At 41.2% G+C, this 25,382-nt stretch overlaps 1 protein-coding gene across 1 annotated transcript; it reads left to right on the forward strand.

Moving 5' to 3' along the window:
* Positions 1 to 1,470: 1,470 nt before the first annotated feature.
* LOC120017929 (polymeric immunoglobulin receptor-like) lies at positions 1,471 to 17,467 on the forward strand. Its single transcript, XM_038960885.1, has 10 exons — positions 1,471 to 1,569; positions 11,811 to 12,122; positions 12,347 to 12,676; positions 13,598 to 13,646; positions 15,350 to 15,438; positions 15,596 to 15,636; positions 16,000 to 16,068; positions 16,561 to 16,632; positions 17,007 to 17,060; positions 17,217 to 17,467. The coding sequence occupies exons 1-9, from the start codon at positions 1,512 to 1,514 to the stop codon at positions 17,058 to 17,060; spliced, it is 1,074 nt and encodes a 357-aa protein (XP_038816813.1). The 5' UTR covers positions 1,471 to 1,511; the 3' UTR covers positions 17,217 to 17,467.
* Positions 17,468 to 25,382: the final 7,915 nt, after the last annotated feature.

The following is a 25,382-nucleotide window of genomic DNA, read 5'->3' on the forward strand; positions in this document are numbered from 1 at the left end:
TGCAAAGCAGACTAAGCAGACCAGGCCGGAGTTTGAAGTTGGAGAAGTCAATGAGAGAAGTGAAATAATCTTCCTTAGTTGTTCATTTTCTCAAAATCTAAAGGCACAACCTAGATTCGAGACTGTTTTTTAAGGAGTTGAACATTACTCCAACCTCGTGAAAGTGACAAACTGACACGTTTTAATTTTTGTCAAAAATAACTTTATATCGAAGGAGTGGCTTTGATTTGACGGCCTGCACATGCACAGTTTGGCGCAAGATGACCGTTAGACCTGGTGATGCGTTTCTGCGCATGAGCTTAGCTAGCTAACATCGCTATGACATTGCCTACAATTGTGATTAGTGATTTCTATTAGAGAAGCAGTTTCTGCCTATCATAAAAGTGCACTGTCTTCACTATAACCAATTTTGGAGCTAAATAGTGCTCTCAAATCGTATCCTGATGTCGACAGTAGATGGGAGTTGTATTCATAACATTGCGTTACCAGGCGTTAGTAGGCTAGCTAGCGTTAGCAACATTTGGTGGTCAATGAGACCGAGAGCCATCTACAGTAGCTAACCAGCTGAGCTATCAAACAATGAAATAAAAGTATAATTTCAGACTCTAAAAATACTCCACCAACAGGCTCTCCATTTCAGGAATCACAGTAGCAAGAACTCCTGGTGTACTGGTCAATTATTTAGCTATTTGTTTTTTGAAGAAAGGTTTCAGTTTTTGCCATAGCCTCCTTTACTGGCTTTTATGTGATTTAAAAGTGAGCTTGTCCAAGGTGTTGGACTCAACGACAGTTGCTATCCATTGGAGCGCTGCAATTGGTTGCCTAAATTCTGGGGCGGGGCTTAGTGAAGGGTCAGTAGTGGTAGGACCAAGTCATGGGCTGGTGCCACCAACTGAAAATGTTTGTATGGAGCCCTGTGAATATGCTCTTAAACATATAATAGAACTTGTGAATTATAAGATCTTAGGCTATGCTCTCACATTTGTCCACAATTTGGAATTAGGCTGACTCATGTCACTAAATGAAAGAAATGCTATATGAGGTGACCTTTTTTTTTATTGACAAATGTAATTGGATTCCGTTACTCATTTTGAGTAATCCAAAGGATTACGTTACTAATTACTTTTTTTTTCTTCTTCATGTAACTGTAATCAGTAACGGACCTCATTAATATCAGAAAGGACTATCAGACCAACACAGGACTCAGGAGTTTATAAATGTATTACTTTATCAGGGTATTGAGGATGGGGAACGAACCACAAGCAATGATCATATAAATCAACATATGTATTAACATCAACCTTGGTCAGGTTCAACAGCTCAACATTGACTACACAATGTCTTGCATAGGGCACATGGTTGCATTGTCATTAAAACAGGAAGAGTTAAATAAGTGATATTCATGTGGATCAGGAAGTAGAGTTAGTTGCCTGGGTGCCCTGGTCCATGACACACACCAGTGCACCCATTCAAACATAAAAGCTACCAGAGAATTTCTCTCTCATCTAATCATGGCTCCATATCTCCTCCTTGTCCTGCACACTCTTTTCTTCCTCACTGGACTGTCAGGTAAGTGAGGGAAGCCATTTTGTTGTTTGATATTATTAGACTCAGTTCCTGAGTCAGACACTGAGACTGAGTACATGCTGAAAGTCATAGCACTTGTAATGTTCTTTCTACTTTGTCAATAGACATTGTAGTCACATTAAAGATTTTCGGTATTGTAGTATCTGGGATCTACATCTGTTTATATTAGTTACTATGCTGTTACTAAGCAGTGATGTATTACGACAGTGTTACGTTACTACACCTAATAGGAAATGCACATGCACACTAGTGTGCCCGGGAACTGTAGAGCAGGAGAGGTTTTGACTAAACGAAAACTAACTGTACTCCCGTCTCCTGCCTGGTCATTTCTCCACAACACAAATATTACAGGTATGTTGTGCTCAGATGTATTGATGAGTGCCATTTTAATTTGTGAAACAGTTGTATTTTTCAGCAGTTATCTTTTTCTAGTTTTTGCATAACACATTTAAACACAATTTCCAGTAAACGAGATCTAACATATTAAGAAGAGACACAGGAATAAAGCACTTCTTTGGTTACAGTTGTATACCATGAGGTGTTCTTTGATCATGGCATGAAATACTACAGAACAAAAAGAAGTTGATGCTGGATAGTAAACAATGCTAAAAAAGCCTTTTTGCAAACCAACTTCCAGAAGTAATTAAGGCACTCTCATGTAGTGGAAAAATGTAAAATCCTTTATTGTTTACGGCTTATATATAGCAAACATTTTAAAGATTACTGGCGCGTTGCGGCTACAAGAACCTTTATCAGGGTGACAAAGAATAGGGGTAGTCAGGTGTAGTGCATTCGGAAATTCCTTGACTTTTCCTTGACTTTTTCCACATTTTGTTATGTTACATTCTTATTCTAAAATTGAATAAATTGCTTTTTCCCCTATCATCAATCTACATTCAATACCCCATAATGACAAAGCAAAAATGGGTTTTTAGATTTTTTGCAAATGTATAAAAAATAAAAAACTGAAATATAACTTTTTCATAAGAATTCAGACACTACTCAGTACTTTGCTGAAGCACCTTCGGCAGCGATTACAGCCTCAAGTCTTTTTGGGTATGACGCTACAAGCTTGGTACACCTGTATTTGGGCAGTTTCTCTCAAGCTCTGTAAGGTTGGATGGGGAGTGTCGCTGCACAGCTATTTTCAGGTCTCTCCAGAGATGTTCAATCGAGTTCAAGTCTGGGCTCTGGCTGGGCCATTCAAGGACATTCAGAGATTTGTCCCGAAGCCACTCCTGCATTGTCTTGGCTGTGTGCTTAGGGTCGTTGTTCTGTTGGTAGGTGAAACTTCGCCCCAGTCTGAGGTCCTGAGCGCTCTGGAGCAGGTTTACATCAAATCAAATCTAAATTATTTATATAGCCTTTCTTACATCAGCTGATATCTCAAAGTGCTGTACAGAAACCCAGCCTAAAACCCCAAACAGCAAGCAATGCAGGTGTAGAAGCACGGTGGCTAGGAAAAACTCCCTAGAAAGGCCAAAACCTAGGAAGAAACCTAGAGAGGATCCAGGCTATGAGGGGTGGCCAGTCCTCTTCTGGCTGTGTCGGGTGGAGATTATAACAGAACATGGCCAAGATGTTCAAATGTTCATAAATGACCAGCATGGTCAAATAATAATAATTACAGTAGTTGTCGAGAGTGCAGCAAGTCAGCACCTCAGGAGTAAATGTCAGTTGGCTTTTCATAGCCGATCATTCAGAGTATCTCTAGAGAGTTGAAAATAGCAGGTCTGGGACAGGTAGCACGTCCGGTGAACATGTCAGGGTTCCATAGCCGCAGGCAGAACAGTTGAAACTGGAGCAGCAGCACGGCCAGGTGAACTGGGGACAGCAAGGAGTCATCATGCCAGGTAGTCCTGAGGCATGGTCCTAGGGCTCAGGTCCTCCGAGAGAGAGAGAAAGATAGAGAGAAAGAGAGAATTAGAGAGAGCATACTTAAATTCACACAGGACACCGGATGAGACAGGAGAAGTACTCCAGATATAACAAACTGACCCTAGCACCCCGACACATAAACTACTGCAGCATAAATACTGGAGGCTGAGACAGGAGGGGTCAGGAGACACTGTGGCCCCATCCGATGATACCCCCAGACAGGGCCAAACAGGAAAGATATAACCCCACCCACTTTGCCAAAGCACAGCCCCCACACCACTAGAGGGATATCTTCAACCACCAACTTACCATCCTGAGACAAGGCCGAGTATAGCCCACAAAGATCTCCGCCACGGCCAACCCAGACAGGAAGACCACTCAAGTGACGCACCCCTCATAGGGACGGCATGAAAGAGCACCAGTAAGCCAGTGACTCAGCCCCTGTAATAGGGTTAGAGGCAGAGAATCCCAGTGGAGAGAGGGGAACCGGCCAGGCAGAGACAGCAAGGGCGGTTCGTTGCTCCAGAGCCTTTCCGTTCACCTTCACACTCCTGGGCCAGACTACACTCAATCATATGACCCACTGAAGAGATGAGTCTTCAGTAAAGACTTAAAGGTTGAGACCGAGTCTGCGTCTCTCACATGGGTAGGCAGACCATTCCATAAAAATGGAGCTCTATAGGAGAAAGCCCTGCATCCAGCTGTTTGCTTAGAAATTCTAGGGACAATTAGAAGGCCTGCGTCTTGTGACCGTAGCATACGTGTAGGTATGTACGGCAGGACCAAATCAGAAAGATAGGTAGGAGCAAGCCCATGTAATGCTTTGTAGGTTAGCAGTAAAACCTTGAAATCAGCCCTTGCCTTAACAGGAAGTCTGTGTAGGGAGGCTAAAACTGGAGTAATATGATCAAATTGTTTAGTTCTAGTCAGGATTCTAGCAGCCGTATTTAGCACTAACTGAAGTTTATTTAGTGCTTTATCCGGGTAGCCGGAAAGTAGAGCATTGCTGTAGTCTAACCTAGAAGTAACAAAAGCATGGATTAATTTTTCTGCATCATTTTTGGACAGAAAATTTCTGATTTTTGCAATGTTACGTAGATGGAAAAAAGCTGTCCTTGAAACAGTCTCGATATGTCCGTCAAACGAGAGATCAGTGTCCAGAGTAACGCCGTGGTCCTTCACAGTTTTATTTGAGACAACTTTACAACCATCAAGATTAATTGTCAGATTCAACAGAAGATCTCTTTGTTTCTTGGGACCTAGAACAAGCATCTCTGTTTTGTCCGAGTTTAAAGTAGAAAGTTTGCAGCCATCCATTTCCTTATGTCTGAAACACGGGCTTCTAGCGAGGGCAATTTTGGGGCTTCACCAAGGATCTCTTTGTATTTTGCTCTGTTCATCTTTCCCTCAATCCTGACTAGTCTCTCAGTGACAAGTCATTGTTTTTTATAACTGTGCACCAGTGGCATTTCACACTTTAGTATCTCAATATGTTTTTTTTTGTCATGTGTAATTAAAAGTACAGCATTATTCAGTTGGAAAATGAAGATCAAACAGTTGCATTATAAATAAAAATTTCAGCTGCAGAAAGGGATACTGGGTAAAAATTTGTTTTTGAAAGTATACCTCAAATATATTTTGTGGACATTTAAGTTAAATATACTTTTTTGAAAGTATACTAAAGTATACTCTCAGGAAGCATATTCCTCAGCTAGTCATGTTCGCTTATGTGGAATAAACAATCATTATCATTGTCAACTTTCTCTGCACTCTTCCGAACAGGAATTCAGAAAGTACTTCAAAACTCATCATTGGCACTGAAACTATACTTATAATGTACTTGTCACACCCGGATCTGTTTCACCTGTCCTTGTGCCACCCCCCCCCAGGTGTCGCCCATCTTCCCCATTATCCCCTGGGTATTTAAACCTGTGGTTTCTGTCTGTCTGTTCCAGTTCGTCTTGTATGTTCCAAGTCAACCTGCGTGGTTTTCCCGTGCTCCTGCATTTTCTATTCTCTTTTGCTAGTCCTCCCGGTTTTGACCCTTGCCTGTTTCCTGGTCTCTGTACACACCTGCCTGACCATTCTGCCTGCCCTGACCTCGAGCTTGCCTGCCACAGTGTACCTCCTGGAGTCTGAACTAGTTTTGACCTCTTGCCTGTCCACGACCGTTCTCTTGCCTATCCCTTTTGGATTATTAATAAATATCAAAGACTCAAACCATCTGCCTCCCGTGTCTACATCTGGGTCTCGCCTTGTGCCCTTATAGTACTTTATAACTCAGAAGCAGAGTTCCATAAAAAAAATCTATGCCTCAACTTAAAAACAACTCCAAGTGTATTTTGAATGAATAAACTCAATTACAATTAAAGCATATGAAATTGAAGTAAACTTTTAATGAGCATGTTTAAGTGTAATGATAGTGAACATATAGTATACTTAAAAAATAAAATACAATGCATTTAAATTACACTTTTAAAAGGTCTATTGAAGGTTGATAGTATATTGATAAGATAATTAGGTGGGCGCTGAAATTTGTCTATTTCACACATACAAGAGTGAATTGTAAATTATTTTGTGAATATCCCACTACCCCTTAGAGTGGGTTCAGTGCCAGGGATCAGCTATTATTGACAGCAACCCTGGAGCAATTAGTGTTATGTGCCTTGCTCAAGGGCACATCAACAGATGTTTCACTTAGTCAGCTCAGGGATTTGAACCAGCAACCTTTCAGTTACTGGCCCAACACTCCTAACCACAAGGCTACCTGCCACCCACCTGTTGTATACTGCAAGACTGAAAAAAAAACAATGAATTTAAAAAGTGTTTTTAAGGATGAAGTGTTATGATAGTATATTTATAGTATACTTAAGATATCCTAGAAAAGTACACTACATATTTGAAGTACAGTTGAAGTCAGAAGTTTACATACACCATAGCCAAATTCATTTAAACTCAGTTTTTCACAATTCCTGACATTTAATCCCAGTAAAAATGCCCTGTTTTAGGTCAGTTAGGATCATCACTTTATTTTAAGAATGTGAAATGTCAGAATAATAGTAGAAAGAATCATTTATTTCAGCTTTTATTTCTTTCATCACATTCTCAGTGGGTCAGAAGTTTACATACACTCAATTAGTATTTGGTAGCTTTGCCTTTAAATTTTTTAACTTGGGTCAAACATTTTGGGTAGCCTGACTTTGTTGTCCTTAAGCCATTTTGCCACAACTTTGGAAGTATGCTTGGGGTCATTGTACATTTGGAAGACCCATTTGCGACCAAGCTTTAACTTCCTGACTGATGTCTTGAGATGTTGCTTCAATATATCCACATAATTTTCCTCCTCATGATGCCATCTATTTTGTGAAGTGCACCAGTCCCTCCTGCAGCAAAGCACCCTCACAACATGATGCTGCCACCCACGTGTTTCACGGTTGGGATGGTGTTCTTCGGCTTGCAAGCCTCCCCCTTTCTCCTCCAAACATAAGAATGGTCATTATGGCCAAACAGTTCTATTTTTGTTTCATCAGACCAGAGGACATTTCTCCAAAAAGTACAATCTTTGTCCCCATGTGCAGTTGCAAAGCATAGTCTGGCTTTTTTATGGCGGTTTTGGAGCAGTCGCTTCTTCCTTGCGGAGCGGCCTTTCAGGTTATGTCAATATAGGACTCGTTTTACTGTGGATAAAGACACTTTTGTACCTGTTTCCTCCAGCATCTTCACAAGGTCCTTTGCTGTTGTTCTGGGATTGATTTGCACTTTTCACACCAAAGTATGTCCATCTCTAGGAGACAGAACGCGTCTCCTTCCTGAGCAGTATGACGGCTGCGGGGTCCCATGGTGTTTATACTTGCATCCTATTGTTTGTCCAGACGAACGTGGTACCTTCAGGCTTTTGGAAATTGCTGGCCAGTTACTGGCCCAACGCTCTAACCACTAGGCTACCTGCCACCCCAAGTATATGTTAGTGTACTTGTAATGTATTATTGTATTATTGTTGAGTTTGAGTTTATTTTATTTTTACAGGGACAGTGCACATTAATCAACGTTTCAGTAAAAGTGCCGGTTTTAGCCAGCCGGCTAATTTTCAACCGCAGTCCCTGGGCAGGTTATTAAAAACAATTACAATATAGACAATAGCAACATAGAACAAGACATAGCATACAGACATAGCAACATAGGACAAGCAAGATGTAGCATACAGGCAGAGCAACATAGAACAAAAAGCAGCAAGACAAAATTCATAAAAGCAACAAAGTGTTTCCACACCTCACAAGTTACAGACAACAGACATGGAAAGCGGCAACACACAGCTAGGGACCATGTTCACAAATCTGATTGACCTTTAGCCATGTCTTCAAGCATTTTGTGAAAGTGTGATATGTGGTGCAGTTATGTGTGTCTGATGGCAGTGTATTCCAGACATGGGAAGCTCTCACAGAAAAAGCGGATTTACTAAAGGTGCTTTTCCTTAGGGGAACTACACAGTCACCTCTCATGGCAGACCTTGTGGATCTGCTGCCATATGTTTGGGTTTTCTGTTTAACAAAAATACTGAGTGGAGGGGGAGCCAAGCCATTTAGAATCTTGAATACAAGACATGCATCAGTGTATTGCACAAGATTTTCCCAACTCAGGAGCTCATGCTTTCTGAGGATGTGACAGTGATGATGGCTATTGGGCTTCCTATCAAGCACTTTGAGAGCCTGTTTGTAGACAGACTGAATAGGTCTTACTGTTGTACAGCAAGCTTGGGCCCAACTAGTCAAGCAGTATGTTAAGTGGGGGAGTATCATAGATTTGAAGTACAGTTTTGCTACCTCTGTAGTCAAACAATTTCGTATAAATCGGAAATTAGCTAGGTTGAATTTGGTTATTTGAATTACCTTTTTCACATGCTTTTTAAAAGAGAGGTTGGAATCAAGTATGATGCCAAGGTACTTAAAATCAGATACCACCTGGAGCTTCTCCCCTGACACATAGACATCTGGCTCAGTAGCATCTGTTGCCCTCTTTGTGAAGAACATGCAAACAGTTTTTTTCACATTGAGATGCAAACACGAGTCACTGAGCCACTTTGTAACCTGGACCATTACAGTAGTGAGTTCTTGTGCAGCTTGTTGTTTGCTCTTTGCATGCACATATATCACTGTATCATCTGCATACATTTGAACTTCAGACCCAGTACAGACAGAAGGCAGATCATTAATGTACAGGCTGAACAGGAGGGGCCCCAGTATTGACCCTTGGGGCACACCCACATCATAGCTAAGAGTGGGCGACAGCTCATTGCTCACTCTGACACACTGAGTTCTGCCTTCAAGGTATGATTTCATCCATCTCAAGGCATCGGGGGAAAAGTTGAACTTGGACAATTTTGTGATGAGAATCTCATGGTTAACAGTATCAAAAGCCTTCCTTAGGTCCAGAAACACAGCCCCAACAACGCCCCCTTTGTCCATCTTGGACTTCACATTTTCCAGAAGAAAGCAGTTGGCCGTTTCTGTGGAGTGTTTCGCTCTGAAGCCAAACTGCATGGAATGTAATGTGAAGGGGCTGTTGTTGAGGTGGGCAATCAGTTGTTCTGCTACACACTTTTCAACAACCTTTGACACCACAGGTAGTATACTAATGGGCCTGTAGTTACTCACGTCAGCAGGGTCACCCGATTTAAAGATGGCCGTTATTATGGCCGACTTCCATACCCTTGGAAACACCCCGAGACCAATAGATGTGTTGGTGACCTTAGTAATGGGGCCAATGAGTGACTCTTTGTAGTTTTTAAGAAAGGTAGAGTCCATCCCAAACACATCTTTGGCTTTAGAGTTCTTTAGTGAGCTAATCACCTTGTCCACCTTTGACTCAGAAACCTCCCTTATGATGAAGACAGGTTGAGCATCATTTACTAACACTGAGCCCAAGAAACCAATGGAGGGGTTCTGTGTCAGTACCCTGACAGAGTCAATAAAGTAGGAATTGAAGGCTATTGCTATTTCGACTGCATCCTGTGTTAGATTGTTATTCACCATGATTTCTAGTCTTTTTGTAGTGTTACTATGGTCTTTCCCTGTTAACTTTTTTAGATTCTCCCAGATCAGTTTAGAATTTCCCTTTGCTTCACCAATTATGTTAATAAAAAAGTTTGCCTTGGCCTGTCTGATTTCTTTCATCACCTTATTTCTCAACATGGTAAACCTACGTCTGTCATGCTCTAATTTGGATCTTAGGGCTATTTTTAGATAATAATCTCGTTCTTTCATCAATTTCCAGATTTCTCCATTTAGCCAAGGAAGAGTGCTCTTTTGGCCAGGTTTGGATTTGATTTTCTTTAGGAAACCATTTAATGTAGTCTGGATTGTGGATAGAAAAACTTGACTATCAGCTTCCACGTCTGCATAGGACAAGAGATCATTCCAGTTAATTCCCTTAATTGCGTTTTCAAAATAGCTTAATTCACTCTTAGGTATTCTTAGTTGATCAGGCTTTCTAACAGTAGAGAGGTTAAACCTGCTCTTAGACAGCTTTCTGGCTATAAGTGTCAGATTATGATCAGATAGCCCAGTAACCATATTGAATGATTTAGTCACTCTCTCTGGTTTATTACTGAACACCAAATCAATCTGTGTTTTAGAGCAACAAGTCACCCTGGTTGGCCCTTTAACTAGCTGTGTAAGGTCAAAGGTATTAGTGATCCGTTTGAGGGTTTTCCTACAACACTTGTCTTCATAATTAATGTTAAAATCTCCCATTAAGATGACCTCTTTCCCAAAATCACATTCCCTAAGCATGTTATTAAACTGATCAAAAAACACACTTTTGGTGGAAGGTGGCCTATACATTCCAATGAGGGTAAAAGACATTTGGGGAGACAGTGTAATGTTCAGGCCAATACATTCTAGTTCATTATCACATGACCACTCAATTTGTTTACATCGGATATGTTCTTTAATGTAAATCATCACACCCCCTCCTCTTCCTTCAGTCCTGTCTCTCCTGAAAACATTGTAGCCAGGCACAATCAAAGCAGCAGATGGAGAGTTTTTATGGAGCCATGTCTCTGAGAGGCAGAGAAAGTCAAGGTTGGAGTCTGTGAGTAGATGTTGAATTTGATCACTTTTTGGAATGACACTACGAATGTTCAAGTGCCCCCCTAGTAGTCCCTTGGGCTTCGCTCGTGGGTCCCAGATGACTCGAGAGTGATTGACACATTGAAAAAAGTTAAATTTTCTGTGTTTTCTGACGGCTGGGTTTAGGCCGTTTTGTTTCGTTTTGATTAGGGGCAGTTCGGTAGCGCAATTAACAATCCCTCCCGCCTGCACTGGATGCGGGGAACTAATTAAAACAGCTTGCGTACCAGAAGCAGAGTCAGGGATCGCATATAGCGACTTTGGTATGTTTGAAGAGTCAAAATCTATCCTGGAGCCGGGTGAGTCGAGAGAAACCATAGGACCATAGCACTCACCCACTTCCACAGCGGCGACGATCAGTGGACGAGGCCATCCACCGCTTTCCACTCCGGTGCGTGTCGCTGGCTCGGTGATGTTGGGCCCAGGATTGAGTTGCACATCCCCGGAGAGCAGGAGGGTAGTGAACAGGTAGTTTAAAAGTTTCCGATAAATGTTGGACTTGTGTTTGTTGCGCCTAAGCGGTTCAGTAGAATAAGGAGCGATGCTGATGATGGGCCTTCCAGGAGGGTTATGAGGAGCCTTGTTAACCTTTGGTAACATGTAATAGCACGCCAACCTGGGGTGGGCAGGGAAAATAAAGTCATATTCTTGCTTAGTGATCCACTTTTCATCTTTGGCATGGCCCAAGATATCATCAAACTCTTGAAATAGAAAAGAAAAAGCTCCCATGTCTATCAATTTGAAAAAATAGGGATATTTTTTACCTAATAACAAAAGTGTAAGTAACATATTTTGCACACATTTCTTTTTTCAACATTGTACTACAGTAGATATCAGAACGACCATCCAGTCAAAGTTACAGTATAGTTACAGTAAGTTACAGTATATCATAACTATTTCATTAACTTCAAATTGTATCTGATTGAAACTAGAGATTGTGTCCATAGTTTAGGGGTGTCAAAGCTAAATATGAGTTTAATGGTCAAAGTGTTATGTTCTCGTGGCTGGATTTCGGTGTGACACCAACGGCACTAACATGTCTCAGTCTTCTCTGGTGTCACAAACGCATAGTGTGACAACGACAGTATCACTCATTTCTCTCCAGAGGTCACAAATGTATACATTATGTCAAGTGGTTTGGCTGATCATCTGGTGGGACTCTTGAGCAGTTGGGTAAAATTAAAGTATCTATATATGTATTTTCTGTTGTGTCTACAGGTATTCACGGTGTGTCCACAGTGAGTCATGTGTCTGTACGTGAAGGAGGCTCCATCACCATCCCATGTCTCTATCATCATGGCTCTGAAAAACATGTGAAATACTGGTGTAGTGGATATTTTTTCAATTTTTGCTCTACTCTAATACGTACTGACTCTCAGAGTGCATCTAATGGGTTGTCCATCGCTGATCATGTTACTACAAGAGTCTTCACTGTGACCATGAAGAATCTGCAACTAGGGGTCTCTGGATATTTCTGGTGTGCTGTGGAGAAAGGTGACACCACATATCTATATCTGTCAGTTGCCACAGGTGAGATCCTTACCTTTCTGATCATTAAAATACCATGTACTGAGTTTAGTAATACCATGTGAAATTGGTTAGTTTAGATGAGCATCTGGCCTCATAATTCTGTTTAAACCACTTGTGTTTTCTGATCTAGATTTACCTTATTAAAATGACCGAACATGTACTCTGTATGGGGATTATTTGACATTCACACAAATGTTGACCCTTCAAATCCATTCATTGTGCAGGTACTGCAGGACTCTATGTGGACCAACAACATGTGGCTGGAGTTGAAGGACAGAGTGTCACTGTCAATTGTAACTATCATAACTCTGGAGGTTTCTGCTGGTGCAGGCTGGGTGGCTCTTGCGTGGAGAGGAGTGTTGGGAATTTAGATGGAGCATCAGTAGAATTAAAGCGGATTCTTGCCAATGGAAAAAAAGTCATGATCGTAACGATGAGTCAACTAAAAATTAAGAACACTGGCTGGTACTGGTGTGCAGTTGGAGATCTACAGATGCCTGTTCATATCACTGTTAACCAACCAACCACAACACAGAGTAACACCACCACCACAAGTAAGTACAGAGCAATCCCATATAACCAAGTATGAGTCCCGTTTATTCATCCAGTGTTAGAGATTAAGGAACATTTCTGAAGCAAAGTGGAAATATATATATATTGTATTTTGCCTTTTTTCTTTGCAATTTCGATCTTGTCTCATCGCTGCCACTCCCCAAAGGGCTCGGGAGAGGCGAAAGTGGAGTCATGCGTCCTCCGAAACAGGACCCGCCTAACCGCGCTTCTTAACACCCGCCAGCTTAACCCGGAAGCCAGCCGCACCAATGTGTTGGAGGAAACACCGTTCATCTGGCGACCGGGGTCAGCCTGCAGGCACCCGGCCCGCCACAAGGAGTTGCTAGGGCGCGATGAGCCAAGTAAAGCCCCCCCCGGCCAAACCCTTACCTAACCCGGACGATGCTAGGTCATTTGTGCACCGTCCTATGGGACTTCCGGCCACGGCTGGTTGTGGCACAGCCAGGGAATAAACCCCGGTCTGTATCATCGCCTCTAGCACTGCGATGCAGTGCCTTAGACCGCTGCGCCACTCAGGAGGCCCCAAAGTGGAAATCTTTTGACCACACATTCTCTTGAGATTTTCCTGTCAGTCATGTTAAAGATCTTTAAGAAATGGAACAATCTTTATAAAACTGTTCATCATATCTACCACCTAGATTTGAAAATAATACTGAAAATACAAGGAATTTAATTTTAACGCATGTGTCAAACACAAGCTAAGAAAGCATTATATAGATTAGCTAATCAACATTCCAGTTACCTGGTTTTAATCATATAAATCTAAATTGTACACCAGTCAGTTTATTGGAGCTACTTATTGGAGCTTCTCACAGTGACAAAAGCTCCAACCACTTACTAAACTTCACTAACAAGTGTTGAGTCTAACACTTCTCAGCCCACATTCACCCCTTCTGTTACAGACCAGAACAATGGGGGAACTGACGAGAAGCGACAGGAAAGGACCCAGAGGTCAGTATTCAGTCTCCTCACTTTAACAGGGGCAGCAGGAAATGTTCCCTCTAAAAATGTTTAAGCACTGAGAAAATGTCAGGTCTGCTGAGCGCAAACTTGAACTTTGTGAAAATTCTGTGCAACTTCCGGCGTACGTTTACTGTGAACACTGAGGCTGTACCTGCTTTAATTTACTGTTTTGACAGGGGCCAAGTAGGCTACTGTGGCTATTTGATCATACTGTAGGCCTACCAGAGTGGCCTACCATCAAAAACTATGGATCAGATAACATTTTAACATGGAAATAGCAGTTATTTCCTTCAGCCTACAGTAGCATCCAATGTGTGGTGTTCAATGTAGGCCTACATTCCATGAGACTTTTGAAAAAAAACATGCAGGCATTTACATTAATTATCCATTTGTTCTTCAGACAAGTAGGTAACTGAACATTTTGTTGTGTTGTTTGATGCAAGAAACCACTTTACAAAATACAATTCATTATTATTCCCATACCATTATTATAGAGAATCAGACAAATTATGCTACCCTCTGCATATTGGCAACTTAGCTTATTCAAGTCTCTCTCAAAATACAATATTGCCCCTTTAAGACATAAAAAAAGCTCTTTACCTGACTTGTTTTTCAAAGATGACTAGAAAAGTACACGTTTTGTGCTCTTGTAGGAAGCAGTCACTCCCACATTGCCGAATACAAATGATCTATAACTAGGCTAGTAACTCACTAACTAGAAAAGAATATGAACAAATGGGAACACATGGCTACATGCAGCTCTTGGTTTGATCTCAAAACACATAATAATAGCTCATGCTGTAAAGCAGTCCAGTTCAAAGTGAATGGCATAAATCTATATATGGCAATGGTCTATTTGCATATAGGCCTACTGCAGATCTTATTGGTTATGGTGCACCGGTCTGTAGAGTATGGGCCTGAGTTGTGCCTGTCAATGCAATAGAATTCTACTCCAATGCATTCTGCCTACAACAAAATCTCTTGCATAGTTCGTTTTGTTCGTTTGTTGCAATGGAATTGGCTAATATTGCATTGATTCGATTGAATTCCCACAGTAAAGGGAAACGTTTATAGTGTTAAGTAACAAAGAAAACTTGTGAAAGTTGAGTGAAATTCAATCTCGTGCTTCTCTGTGGAGGCTGATATTTCTTCTGCGGGGGAGCTGTGCGCAGCTTATATGGAACATTGGCGGCAGGTAGCCTAATGGTTAAGAGCTTTGGGCCAGTACAAACGGAAGGATGGCGGTTCAAATCCCCTAGTCAGAAAAATATGTTGATGTGCCCTTGAGCAAGGCACTTAACCCTAATTGCTTCTGTAAGTCGCTCTGGATAAGAGCGTCTACTAAATGACAAAAATGTAATAGTCATCCAAATGGTTGGTGAAACTGTAAGGGTGTGGGGGCAATGGATGAAAGTGTATACAAAATTAAAAACACCTTCCTTTACCACTTCCCCATGGTTAGATATCTTTGTGCGTGTATTGTGACATACTTAAGCATTTGTGGCATTCTCTTCTCCTCCCTCTTTTGGTAAAGTTCCTTATTCCTTACTTCCTAAAACGAATGTGTTCGGACCATGATAGGCTATAAAGTATTTCTATGTTGCAACAGTCCAAATAAATGATGCCTATGATACTTAGATCAATGCCTGTGATTATCTATATATTCTATTTATTTGCATTTTATATTCCAGTTTGCTGGTAGTCCTGCTCATTCCTCTGAGCCTGTTGGTGGTGGTGATAGCTGTTACCTTGCTCACATGGAAGATGTTGAGAAAACATGGTATGTATTTGTTTTAATGAAAATTTATTAAAACAATAATAATAATGACTAATGTCATTTGCGGAACATTATAAATACAGGAGGGTTGTTGCTTCTACAAATGAAAGGTTTGAGATGAAAGATCATTAGTACCAACATCCTCTTTTGATTATTTCAGAGGACAAGAAGGCAAAGGACCAACCAACAAACACCTCAGTAGTAAGCTATGGTCATGTTATCTTGTCACTCATCTGTTCCTTCCTCTTCTTGAGAAAGCTTTGGTTGATAGTCATAAAAGGCCTCAATTATCAACCCGATCTCTTAGGTTTACTGGACTCAAGAATATTAAGTTAAACAGTTTAAAGAGAACTGCGTTTCTCAATTTAGTCATGCACTGAGTATGCAAATTTGACTTCCTCAAATCCCTCACCACAACTCCTGACACTTGAATGATAACACATTTTGTACATTCATTAGAATACATTGAAACTGCAAATTCATGTGTCAATATACATGTGTACAACATCCTTCTGTCGTAAAAAACAGTTTGACGTTAACAAGGTTTGTGTTTCATTCTTTCAGCAGCCTGCTGACTCTGAGCAGAACATTACCTACAGCATTGTGAGTCACATCAGAGGATCAACACAACAGGTAAAACCTAACCTCTTTGACCCAACCCCCCTTCAACCCAACCTAAACCCTCTGCAAACCAACTTAACAACCCCATCAAACTCAACCCAACCCACTCCAAACCAACCTAAACCCTCGGCAACCCAACTAAACCCCCATCAAACTCAACCCAACCCCCTCCAACCCAACCGAAACCCTCTGCAACCCAACTAAATCCCCATCAAACTCAACCCAACCCCCTCCAACCCAACCGAAACCCTCGGCAACCTAACTAAATCCCCATCAAACTCAACCCAACCCCCTCCAACCCAACCGAAACCCTCGGCAACCCAACTAAACCCCCATCAAACTCAACCCAACCCCCTCCAACCCAACCGAAACCCTCGGCAACCCAACTAAATCCCCATCAAACTCAACCCAACCCCCTCCAACCCAACCGAAACCCTCTGCAACTCAACTAACCCCCTCTCTGAGTGGATGAGATCATGTTGCTCTCTCTCCTCCATCCCACAGGGCCTAAACCCTGAGAGCCACGGTGACTTGTACAGCACTGTGATTCCTAAGCAGCACAGGACAGCACAAAGGGTAAACTTTAAACTAAATAAACACATACACACTGCTGGTCTTGTATAGTATTTTTCTGTCTTGAGAAGCAGAACTGGAATTGACAGCCCTGATGTATTGTAGAATGTACAATGAATACAAAATGGATGTAAATGTTATCTGAATAACTCTATGTAACCGTCTACCATCGGGACCCATTACCTGATGATGCAGTGACATACAGCACCACGGTCACCAAGACCAAGGCCTACATAAAAAGCTGCTCTACTGTGTTGATGACTTGCTTAACTTATTCATGCCTGTATGTGTTTGTACTGGCAGAAGCTTATATTTATATAGGCTCTGTAACTCACCATTATAGCTATCAATCTATGTGTGTTCCTCCTCTCTTACAGGCAGCAGAACCAGGTGATGTGGTCTACAGCACAGTGGCCCAACACCAGAGATAGGTCAGTGTAATCCCTGCAAACCTTCATGTTTCCTATTTCCTTTCCGTTGGTGCACTTGACATTTTATCTGCACCTTCTGACAAACTGATCGTTGTCCATTAGTAACCTATACGACTGGTATGTTCACCGATAACTGAAGGTTCACTTTCTCTCCAGCAGGAGGCAACAGAACAACAGAGACTGAGTGTAGTCCCTCCAAATTACAAATAGGCCTTGTTCCATTTTACTCCCTAGCTCTTACCTCTGGGGGCTACTGATCTGGAAGGACGAATAAGACTAATGCCTGTCTATCACAGTCTTGTTCTTTTCCATTGTGCAGGCTCTGCTGGCTTAATTATGCCAGTGATTGTGTATTCTAGACAAAAGCAGATTAATTGCGTGTAATTTTTGATTTTCTGAAGTTTAATGTACACCCTGATCATGTGTATTTCAATGCTTCATATCTGAAATAAACTACTTTAACAAGAAACTTACCTGAAATGAATGCATGTACAACATCATTAACAGGGGATTAAAATACTTACATACAGTATTTTCCTAGATGCAGAGTACAATGTCATCTCACAACAAGAGGGTAGGCTAAATTCTAATGCCAACACATAATTATCTGGGACCGTATCAAGTGTCTCAGAGTAGCAGTGCTGATCTAGGATCAGGTCCCCCCTGGCCATGTAATCTTATTCATTGTGATCTAAAAGGCTAAACTTATCCTAAATCAGCACTCCTACTCTGAGGCTCTTGATACATATGGCCCAGGTCTACAAGACACAGTCACAGCCGTTACTATGTGATGTATTATTTTTTGGAGGACCACATTTTTATTTGTTTTGTTGTTTTTTGTTTGGGGGGGGGGGGTTACAGGTACATTATCCATTTCAAACGTACATGTAGGCTGCCACTCAAAATAGCACAAAAAAACCCTGTAAGAAATACATACAGAGTTTAAGTGATAATAAATTCAACGTAAAGAGTAACAGAAGACAAAAAAGAAGTGGGCCTACAGCCCCAACCTCCCATCCCATTCTCCAAACCACACCCAGTCCCAACATGTACCCGTCCAACCCCCCACCTCCCCTCCAATACATATATACATATGTGTCCCAGTTCTTCTATGGCCTGCATACTCAACAGACATGTCACCCATTGAGCATGTTTGGGATACTCTGGATCGACATGTACGACAGCATGTTCCAGTTCCAGCCAATATCCAGCAACTTTGCACAGCCATTGAAGAGGACTGGGACAACATTCCACAGGCCACAATCAACAGCCTGATCAACTTTATGCGAAGGAGATGTGTCACGCTGCATGAGGCAAATGGGTGTCACACCAGATACTGACTTATTTTCTGATCCACGCCCCTAACTTTTTTTTAAGGTGTCTGTGACCAACAGATACATATCTATATTCCCAGTCATGTGGAATCCATAGATCAGGGCCTAATGAATGTATTTCAATTGACTGATTTTCTTATATGAACTGTAACTCAGTCAAATATAAAAAATTGTTGCATGTTGCATTCTTATTTTTGTTCAGTGTGTGTATTGTTTGTATGTATGTGTTGGGCTTTAGCTGAGATTATTCTCTTCTGAGTTAAGTATATTTGTCCAGGCTTTAATTGTTCCTTGACTAGCACCATTCAGTCTCGCTGTTGACAATTCTAATGTTATAACTTCTAACAGTAACTGTATCCACTGGGGAATTGGGAGAGAGTGAGGTAAGTGATTCCTGCCAGCAGTAATTGTTGCTTGATTGAGAGATTCAAGGAGCTATCATCGTTAAGTAACATTATAGATGCAAAGCATTGAATATTTACATTCATGCACTTCATAAGGAATTTTGTAACTTTGCCCCAAAAGTATTAAACTGCAGGGCACTCCCACATCATATGGAGGAATGTGCCTACCTGATTTAGAGGACATAATGAACAGCTGGGAGTTGGGGATAACTTCATCGTAAAATGTTTCCTTGGTGTTAAATGCAGTCTGTCAACTGACTTAAAATGTATAAATTGATGCTCGGATTATGGGATGCCAAGGTCATATTTTTTCATATTCTGTTCCAGTTAAAGGGTTTTCAGATTAAATTAGGTCTGTGGACAATACTTTTTAATTGGTAGCTCAGAATATTAGTTTTCCAAAAGTTGTTTATATATAATAGAGATCAGTCATTTCTGAAGCTAAGATAATTTATTTATATATCCCATCATTGGATGGTTCGGTAGTTGGGTTTCCCAAGGGACTCCATAGGCCAGCATAGCTGACCTAAGTTGTAAATATACAGTAGAAAAAAGGATTTCAAATCAAATCAAAGTTTATTTGTCACGTGCACCAAATTCAACAGGTGTAGACCTTACAGTGAAATGCTTACATACAGGCTCTAATCAATAGTGCAAAAAAGGTGTTAGGTGAACAATAGATAAGTAAAGAAATAAAACAGCAGTAAAAAGACAGGCTATATACAGTAGCAAGGCTATAAAAGTAGCGAGGCTACATACAGACACCGGTTAGTAAGGCTGATTGAGGTAGTACGTACATGTAGATATGGTTAAAGTGACTATGCATATATGATGAACAGAGCGTAGCAGTAGCGTAAAAGAGGGGTTGGCAGGTGGAGGGTGGTGGGTGGCGGGTGGCGGGACACAATGCAGATAGCCCGGTTAGCCAATGGGCGGGAGCACTGGTTGGTCGGCCCAATTGAGGTAGTATGTACATGAATGTATAGTTAAAGTGACTATGCATATATGATAAACAGAGAGTAGCAGCAGCGTAAAAAGAGGGGTTGAGGGGGGCACACAATGCAAATAGTCCGGGTAGCCATTTGATTACCTGTTCAGGAGTCTTATGGCTTGGGGGTAAAAACTGTTGAGAAGCCTTTTTGTCCTAGACTTGGCACTCCGGTACCGCTTGCCATGCGGTAGTAGAGAGAACAGTCTATGACTGGGGTGGCTGGGGTCTTTGACCATTTTTAGGGCCTTCCTCTGACATCGCCTGGTGTAGAGGTCCTGGATGGCAGGCAGCTTAGCCTCAGTGATGTACTGGGCCATACGCACTACCCTCTATAGTGCCTTGCGGTCAGAGGCCGAGCAATTGCCGAACCAGGCAGTGATGCAACCAGTCAGGATGCTCTCGATGTTGCAGCTGTAGAACCTTTTGAGGATATCAGGACCCATGCCAAATCTTATTAGTTATCCGAGGGGGAATAGGCTTTGTCGTGCCCTCTTCACGACTGTCTTGGTGTGTTTGGACCATTCTAGTTTGTTGAACAAGATTCTCTGGTCTGATGAAACCAAGATTGAACTCTTTGGCCTGAATTCCAAGCGTTACGTCTGGAGGAAACCTGGCACCATCCCTACGGTGAAGCATGATGGTGGCAGCATGAAAACCTGCTCCAGAGTGCTCAGGACCTCAGACTGGGACGAAGGTTAACCTTCCAACAGGACAACAACCCTAAGCAAACAGCCAAGACAACGCAGGAGTGGCTTCGGGACAAGTCTTTGAATGTCCTTGAGGGGCCCAGCCAGGGCCTGGACTTGAACCCAATCGAACATCTTTGGAGAGACCTAAAAATAGCTGTGCAGCAACACTCCCCATCCAACCTGACAGAGCTTGAGAGGATCTACAGAGAAGAATGTAAGAAACTCCCAAAATACAGGTGTGCCAAGCTTGTAGTGTCATACCCAAGAAGACTCAAGGCTGTAATCACTGCCAAAGGTGCTTCAACAAAGTACTGAGTAAAGGATCTGAATACTTATGTAAATGTGATATTTCCATGTTTAATACATTTGCAAACATTTCTAACAACCTGTTTTTGCTGTGTCATTATGGGCTATTGTGTGTAGATTTATGAGGGAAAAAAACTATTTAATACAGTTTAGAATAAGGTTGTAACGTAACAACATGTGGAAAAAGTCAAGGGGTCTGAATACTTTCCGAATGCACTGTACGTCAGTGAAGACCATCTCTTCCCATAGAAGACACCCTATTTCTCTCTATACTCAGCCAGGGAGCAGAATAATCATGTCTAAACCAATTTAGGATGAGATGAAACCAAGGATCTCCAACATATACTCTCTGATTACAACCTCATTAATACTATACTAGTTATTCTCTGGCTTACTACTTAGCTATGTCAACCGTGGTGGTTGACTAGCTAGGCTAGTTAGGTTGCTAGCCTAGCTAGCAGGCAAACATAACTAACTTTAGCTGGCTGGCTGGCTATGATAACTGCATATACCGGTAACATTATTTGATAGCATTATGTATTTACAAAATGTTGGTTTACTTTAACGTAGTGGTAAACTAGGTGTTGAAAGCAACTGGCTGACTCACGCAGTGCTAACGTAAAGTTAGCAGGCTCGTAGAGATAAAGCTGGCAGGCTAGTTTGCTGGCAACCTTGCAAGCTGATTTCTAACAATAAATTCATAAATGATTTGCTTGTAAATTGGCTGAAAATTGAAACCAGTAGTCATGAGTGCAAAAGTTATACATTTAAAGTTATTTCTGGTGGAGTTTACATTATAGGGAATAGGCAGGCTTTCTGGGTCCTCCCTATTACGTCCCACACGACAATGTTTTTTCTGCTATGACTCCGGGATTCTGACCAGTTTTATGTAATAACTCGAAAAATAGAAAAATTAGGTGTATTTTTGTATTGGGACTTTCTAATGCAAATCCATATGTTACACGTCGTTAGGTTTATGCTACCTACCCTTTAAGGAAAGTGATTCTGCCTTCTTGGTCTTCGCCTATACCAAGGATGGTGATTTTGAGTTTCTTATGTTTCATTATGATTACACCCTTAGTTTTGTTTGGGGCTGATGAAAAAGCAGCCAGTTTGTACATATTATTCTCTATTCTGTGTGTCCTTTTGGAGTAGGTGTGTTTCTTGGAACACTGCTATACCAATATGGTTCTTTCTAGAATATCAAGACAGCTGGAAAGCTTGATAGGAATATTAAGGCCTTTCAAACTCCATGAGAGAATAGCTAGTGTTACCATAGTTTTTCTAATTATGCAATTGATATCTTTAGAGTTGATAAGCCCATGGATGTTAAATAAAAAGCAGGACCCACAGGGAAATCTACCCATTGGTCGCTCCACACCCAGAAGACCATTTATATAAATCGTTCCCCCTTCCCTAGCCCCCAGCCGTTTCTCCCTGGTTCCCCCTGCCCTGCACTATAATTACTGGGGTGTAGCATAACGGCGAGTGACAGCCTTACATAAGAAATCTCTTAACTTTTTATGGCTGCAGGGGCAGTATTGAGTAGCTCTGTTTAATATGCCCATTTCAAACGGCCTCGTACTCAATTCTTGCTCGTACAATATGCATATTATTGTTATTATTGGATAGAAAACACTCTCTAGTTTCTATAGCCGTTTGAATTATGTCTCTGAGTGGAACAGAACTCATTCTACAGCACTTTTCCTGATATGGAGTGAGATTTCAGAAATGTTGGCCTCTGGTCCCAGGTCAGTTTTAAAGTCCCTGTAAATCCTATGAGGATACAAACACTGCCCACGCCTTCCTCTAGATGTCAGTAAGAGGTGACAATTTGAATGGAGTCGATTGCGCAATCAGGGCCTGTATAAAACGCCAAAGACCAGATGTACCGTTCTTTTCCTGCTGCGCCTGACGCACGATGGACGTTGGACCTGCTCTCTTTCCAAGCTTGGGTTTAGCCAGTAATATTTCGCCGGTCATGTTTTTACTCGTTATAGGTGTTAAAGACATCATAAGGTAGTTAATTTAAACCGTTTTATAGCAATTTATATCCGTTTAGTGCGATTTTGAGGCAATTCTTAGTGATGCACTTTGAAGCTTTGGGCACGTTTCCAGTACCGGTCGAACGTTAGTGGGCATTTCGACGGACAAGAGGACATCTTTCGACCAAAAGAAGATTAGACCCAAGAAAGGATACATTGCCCAAGATTCTGATGGAAGATCACCTCATAGTAAGAAATATTTAAGATGATAAATCGTTGTTCTGTCGAAAATTTTTAAACGCATATTCCGCCATTTTCTTTGGTATAGCTTCGCTTGGCGAACCCTGTATTGCACAGTAAGGATAATTTTAGAAATGTAATTCAGCGATTGCATTAAGAACTAATTTGTCTTTCGATAGCTGTCCAACTTATATTTTTTTAGTCAAGTTTATGAATAGTTAATCATGAGACAAGATCACTGTCAAATATGGCGCCCGACATTTTCAGGCTAGTTTTGCTAGTTTTGTCATTGTATAACCACGTTTTTTTGTGGCTAAATATGCACATTTTCGAACAAACTCTATATGTATGTTGTAATATGATGTTACAGGAGTGTCATCGGAAGAATTCTGAGAAGGTTAGTGAAAAAATTAATATATTTTGGCGATGATTACGTTATCGCTCTCTTTGGCTAGAATCAATGCGCTGGTAACGTTTGCACATGTGGTATGCTAATATAACGATTTATTGTGTTTTCGCTGTAAAACACTTAGAACATCTGAAATATTGTCTGAATTCACAAGATCTGTGTCTTTCCATTGCTGTGAGCTGTGTATTTTTAAGAAATGTTTTATGATTAGTAATTAGGTAATACACGTTGCTCTGTGTATTTATTCTAGTCGAGTTGTGATGGTGGGTGCAATTGTAAACTATGATTTATACCTGAAATATGCACATTTTTCTAACAAAACCTATCCTATACAATAAATATGTTATCAGACTGTCATCTGATGAGGTTTTTTCTTGGTTAGTGGCTATCAATATCTTTATTTGGCCGAATTGGTGATAGCTACTGGTGGAGAGAAAAAATGGTGGACAAAGAAAAATGGTGTCTTTTGCTAACGTGGTTAGCTAATAGATTTACATATTTTGTCTTCCCTGTAAAACATTTAAAAAATCTGAAATGGTGGCTTTATTCACAAGATCTGTATCTTTCATTTGGTGTCTTGGACTTGTGATTTAATGATATTTAGATGCTACTATTTAATTGTGACGCTATGCTAGCGATGCTAATCAGTGTGGGGGGGGTGGGGGATGTTGTCATAGGTGTACCGACCTCGGGCTTGCAGCCATAAGAGGTTTTAAGCAGCATATTTTTGGTCTTAAGGTATACAAAAATTGAATAATAACAAAAGTAAAACAAAATAAGTAACCAATTCAGACCTTTACAATTAAGTTAGCAGACTTGAAGAGTACGGGTGGGTAATGAAGAAAAAAGTTAAACAAAAAAGATAATGCCTAAACAGTCAAAAATAGGATCGCTGCAGGATCAATATATTGTCCATTGTTCATTAATTGGCATGGTGTCGTCACTATGTAAATGTCCTGGACCATAGTCAATATAATTATAAGTTCAATGCTCAGCAAAAACAGTAATATTGTTCCTTGTACACAAACATGAGTTTGTAATCTCATCATTGTCTTATGCTGAGGGCAACATCATAGCTACAGGCTAGGCTGCATGATTGTGCATGGATAACAGACCTGAATAATGAGCCTGTGAACCACACATTGAATCTATGGGAATGATTTTCGATTGGTGGTCTTCTCCAGTTTTTCCACTTTGGTTGAATAGGTATCCACTTAAGCAATGAGCACTGCCAATGAATAATTTACTGGTTTTAATTGTAAATCGGGGGTAGAGGTAATCTCCTCACAAACAATCTCTCATATAGTAGCAGCCAGCTTTTAAAAATAAATATATATAAGAAAATGGGGGGGGGGGGGGTAGATCGACTTCAATATTGCAGGTAGATTGTGGCTTCCATCAATGTAATTGTCTGCATAATTTCCAATAACCCACATATTTTTTTGTAAATATACACTATCGTTCAAAAGTTTGGGGTCTAACTGGTGTAACAGTATAACTTTAGTACGTCCCCTCGCCCCGACCCGGGCGCGAACCAGGGACCTTCTGCACACATCAACAACGGTCGCCCACGAAGCATCGTTACCCATCGCTCCACAAAGGCCAAGTTAAAGCTTGGTCGCAAGTGGGTCTTCCAAATAGACAATGACCCCAAGCATACTTCCAAAGTTGTGGCAAAATGGCTTAAGAACAACAAAGTCAAGGTATTGGAGTGGCCATCACAAAGCCCTGACCTCTATCCCATAGAAAATTTGTGGGCAGAACTGAAAAAGCATGTGCGAGCAAGGAGGCCTAAAAACCTGACTCAGTTACACCAGCTCTGTCAGGAGGAATGGGCCAAAATTCAACCAGCTTACAGTGGGAAGCTTGTGGAAGGCTACCTGAAACGTTTGACCCAAGTTTCCCCTTGCTCTGCAAGGGGAAACCCTACTTCAGGTCTCAGAGCAAGTGACGTAACCGATTGA

Source organism: Salvelinus namaycush, chromosome 22 (assembly GCF_016432855.1).
Source record: "Salvelinus namaycush isolate Seneca chromosome 22, SaNama_1.0, whole genome shotgun sequence".
Classification (NCBI taxonomy): Eukaryota; Metazoa; Chordata; class Actinopteri; order Salmoniformes; family Salmonidae; genus Salvelinus; species Salvelinus namaycush.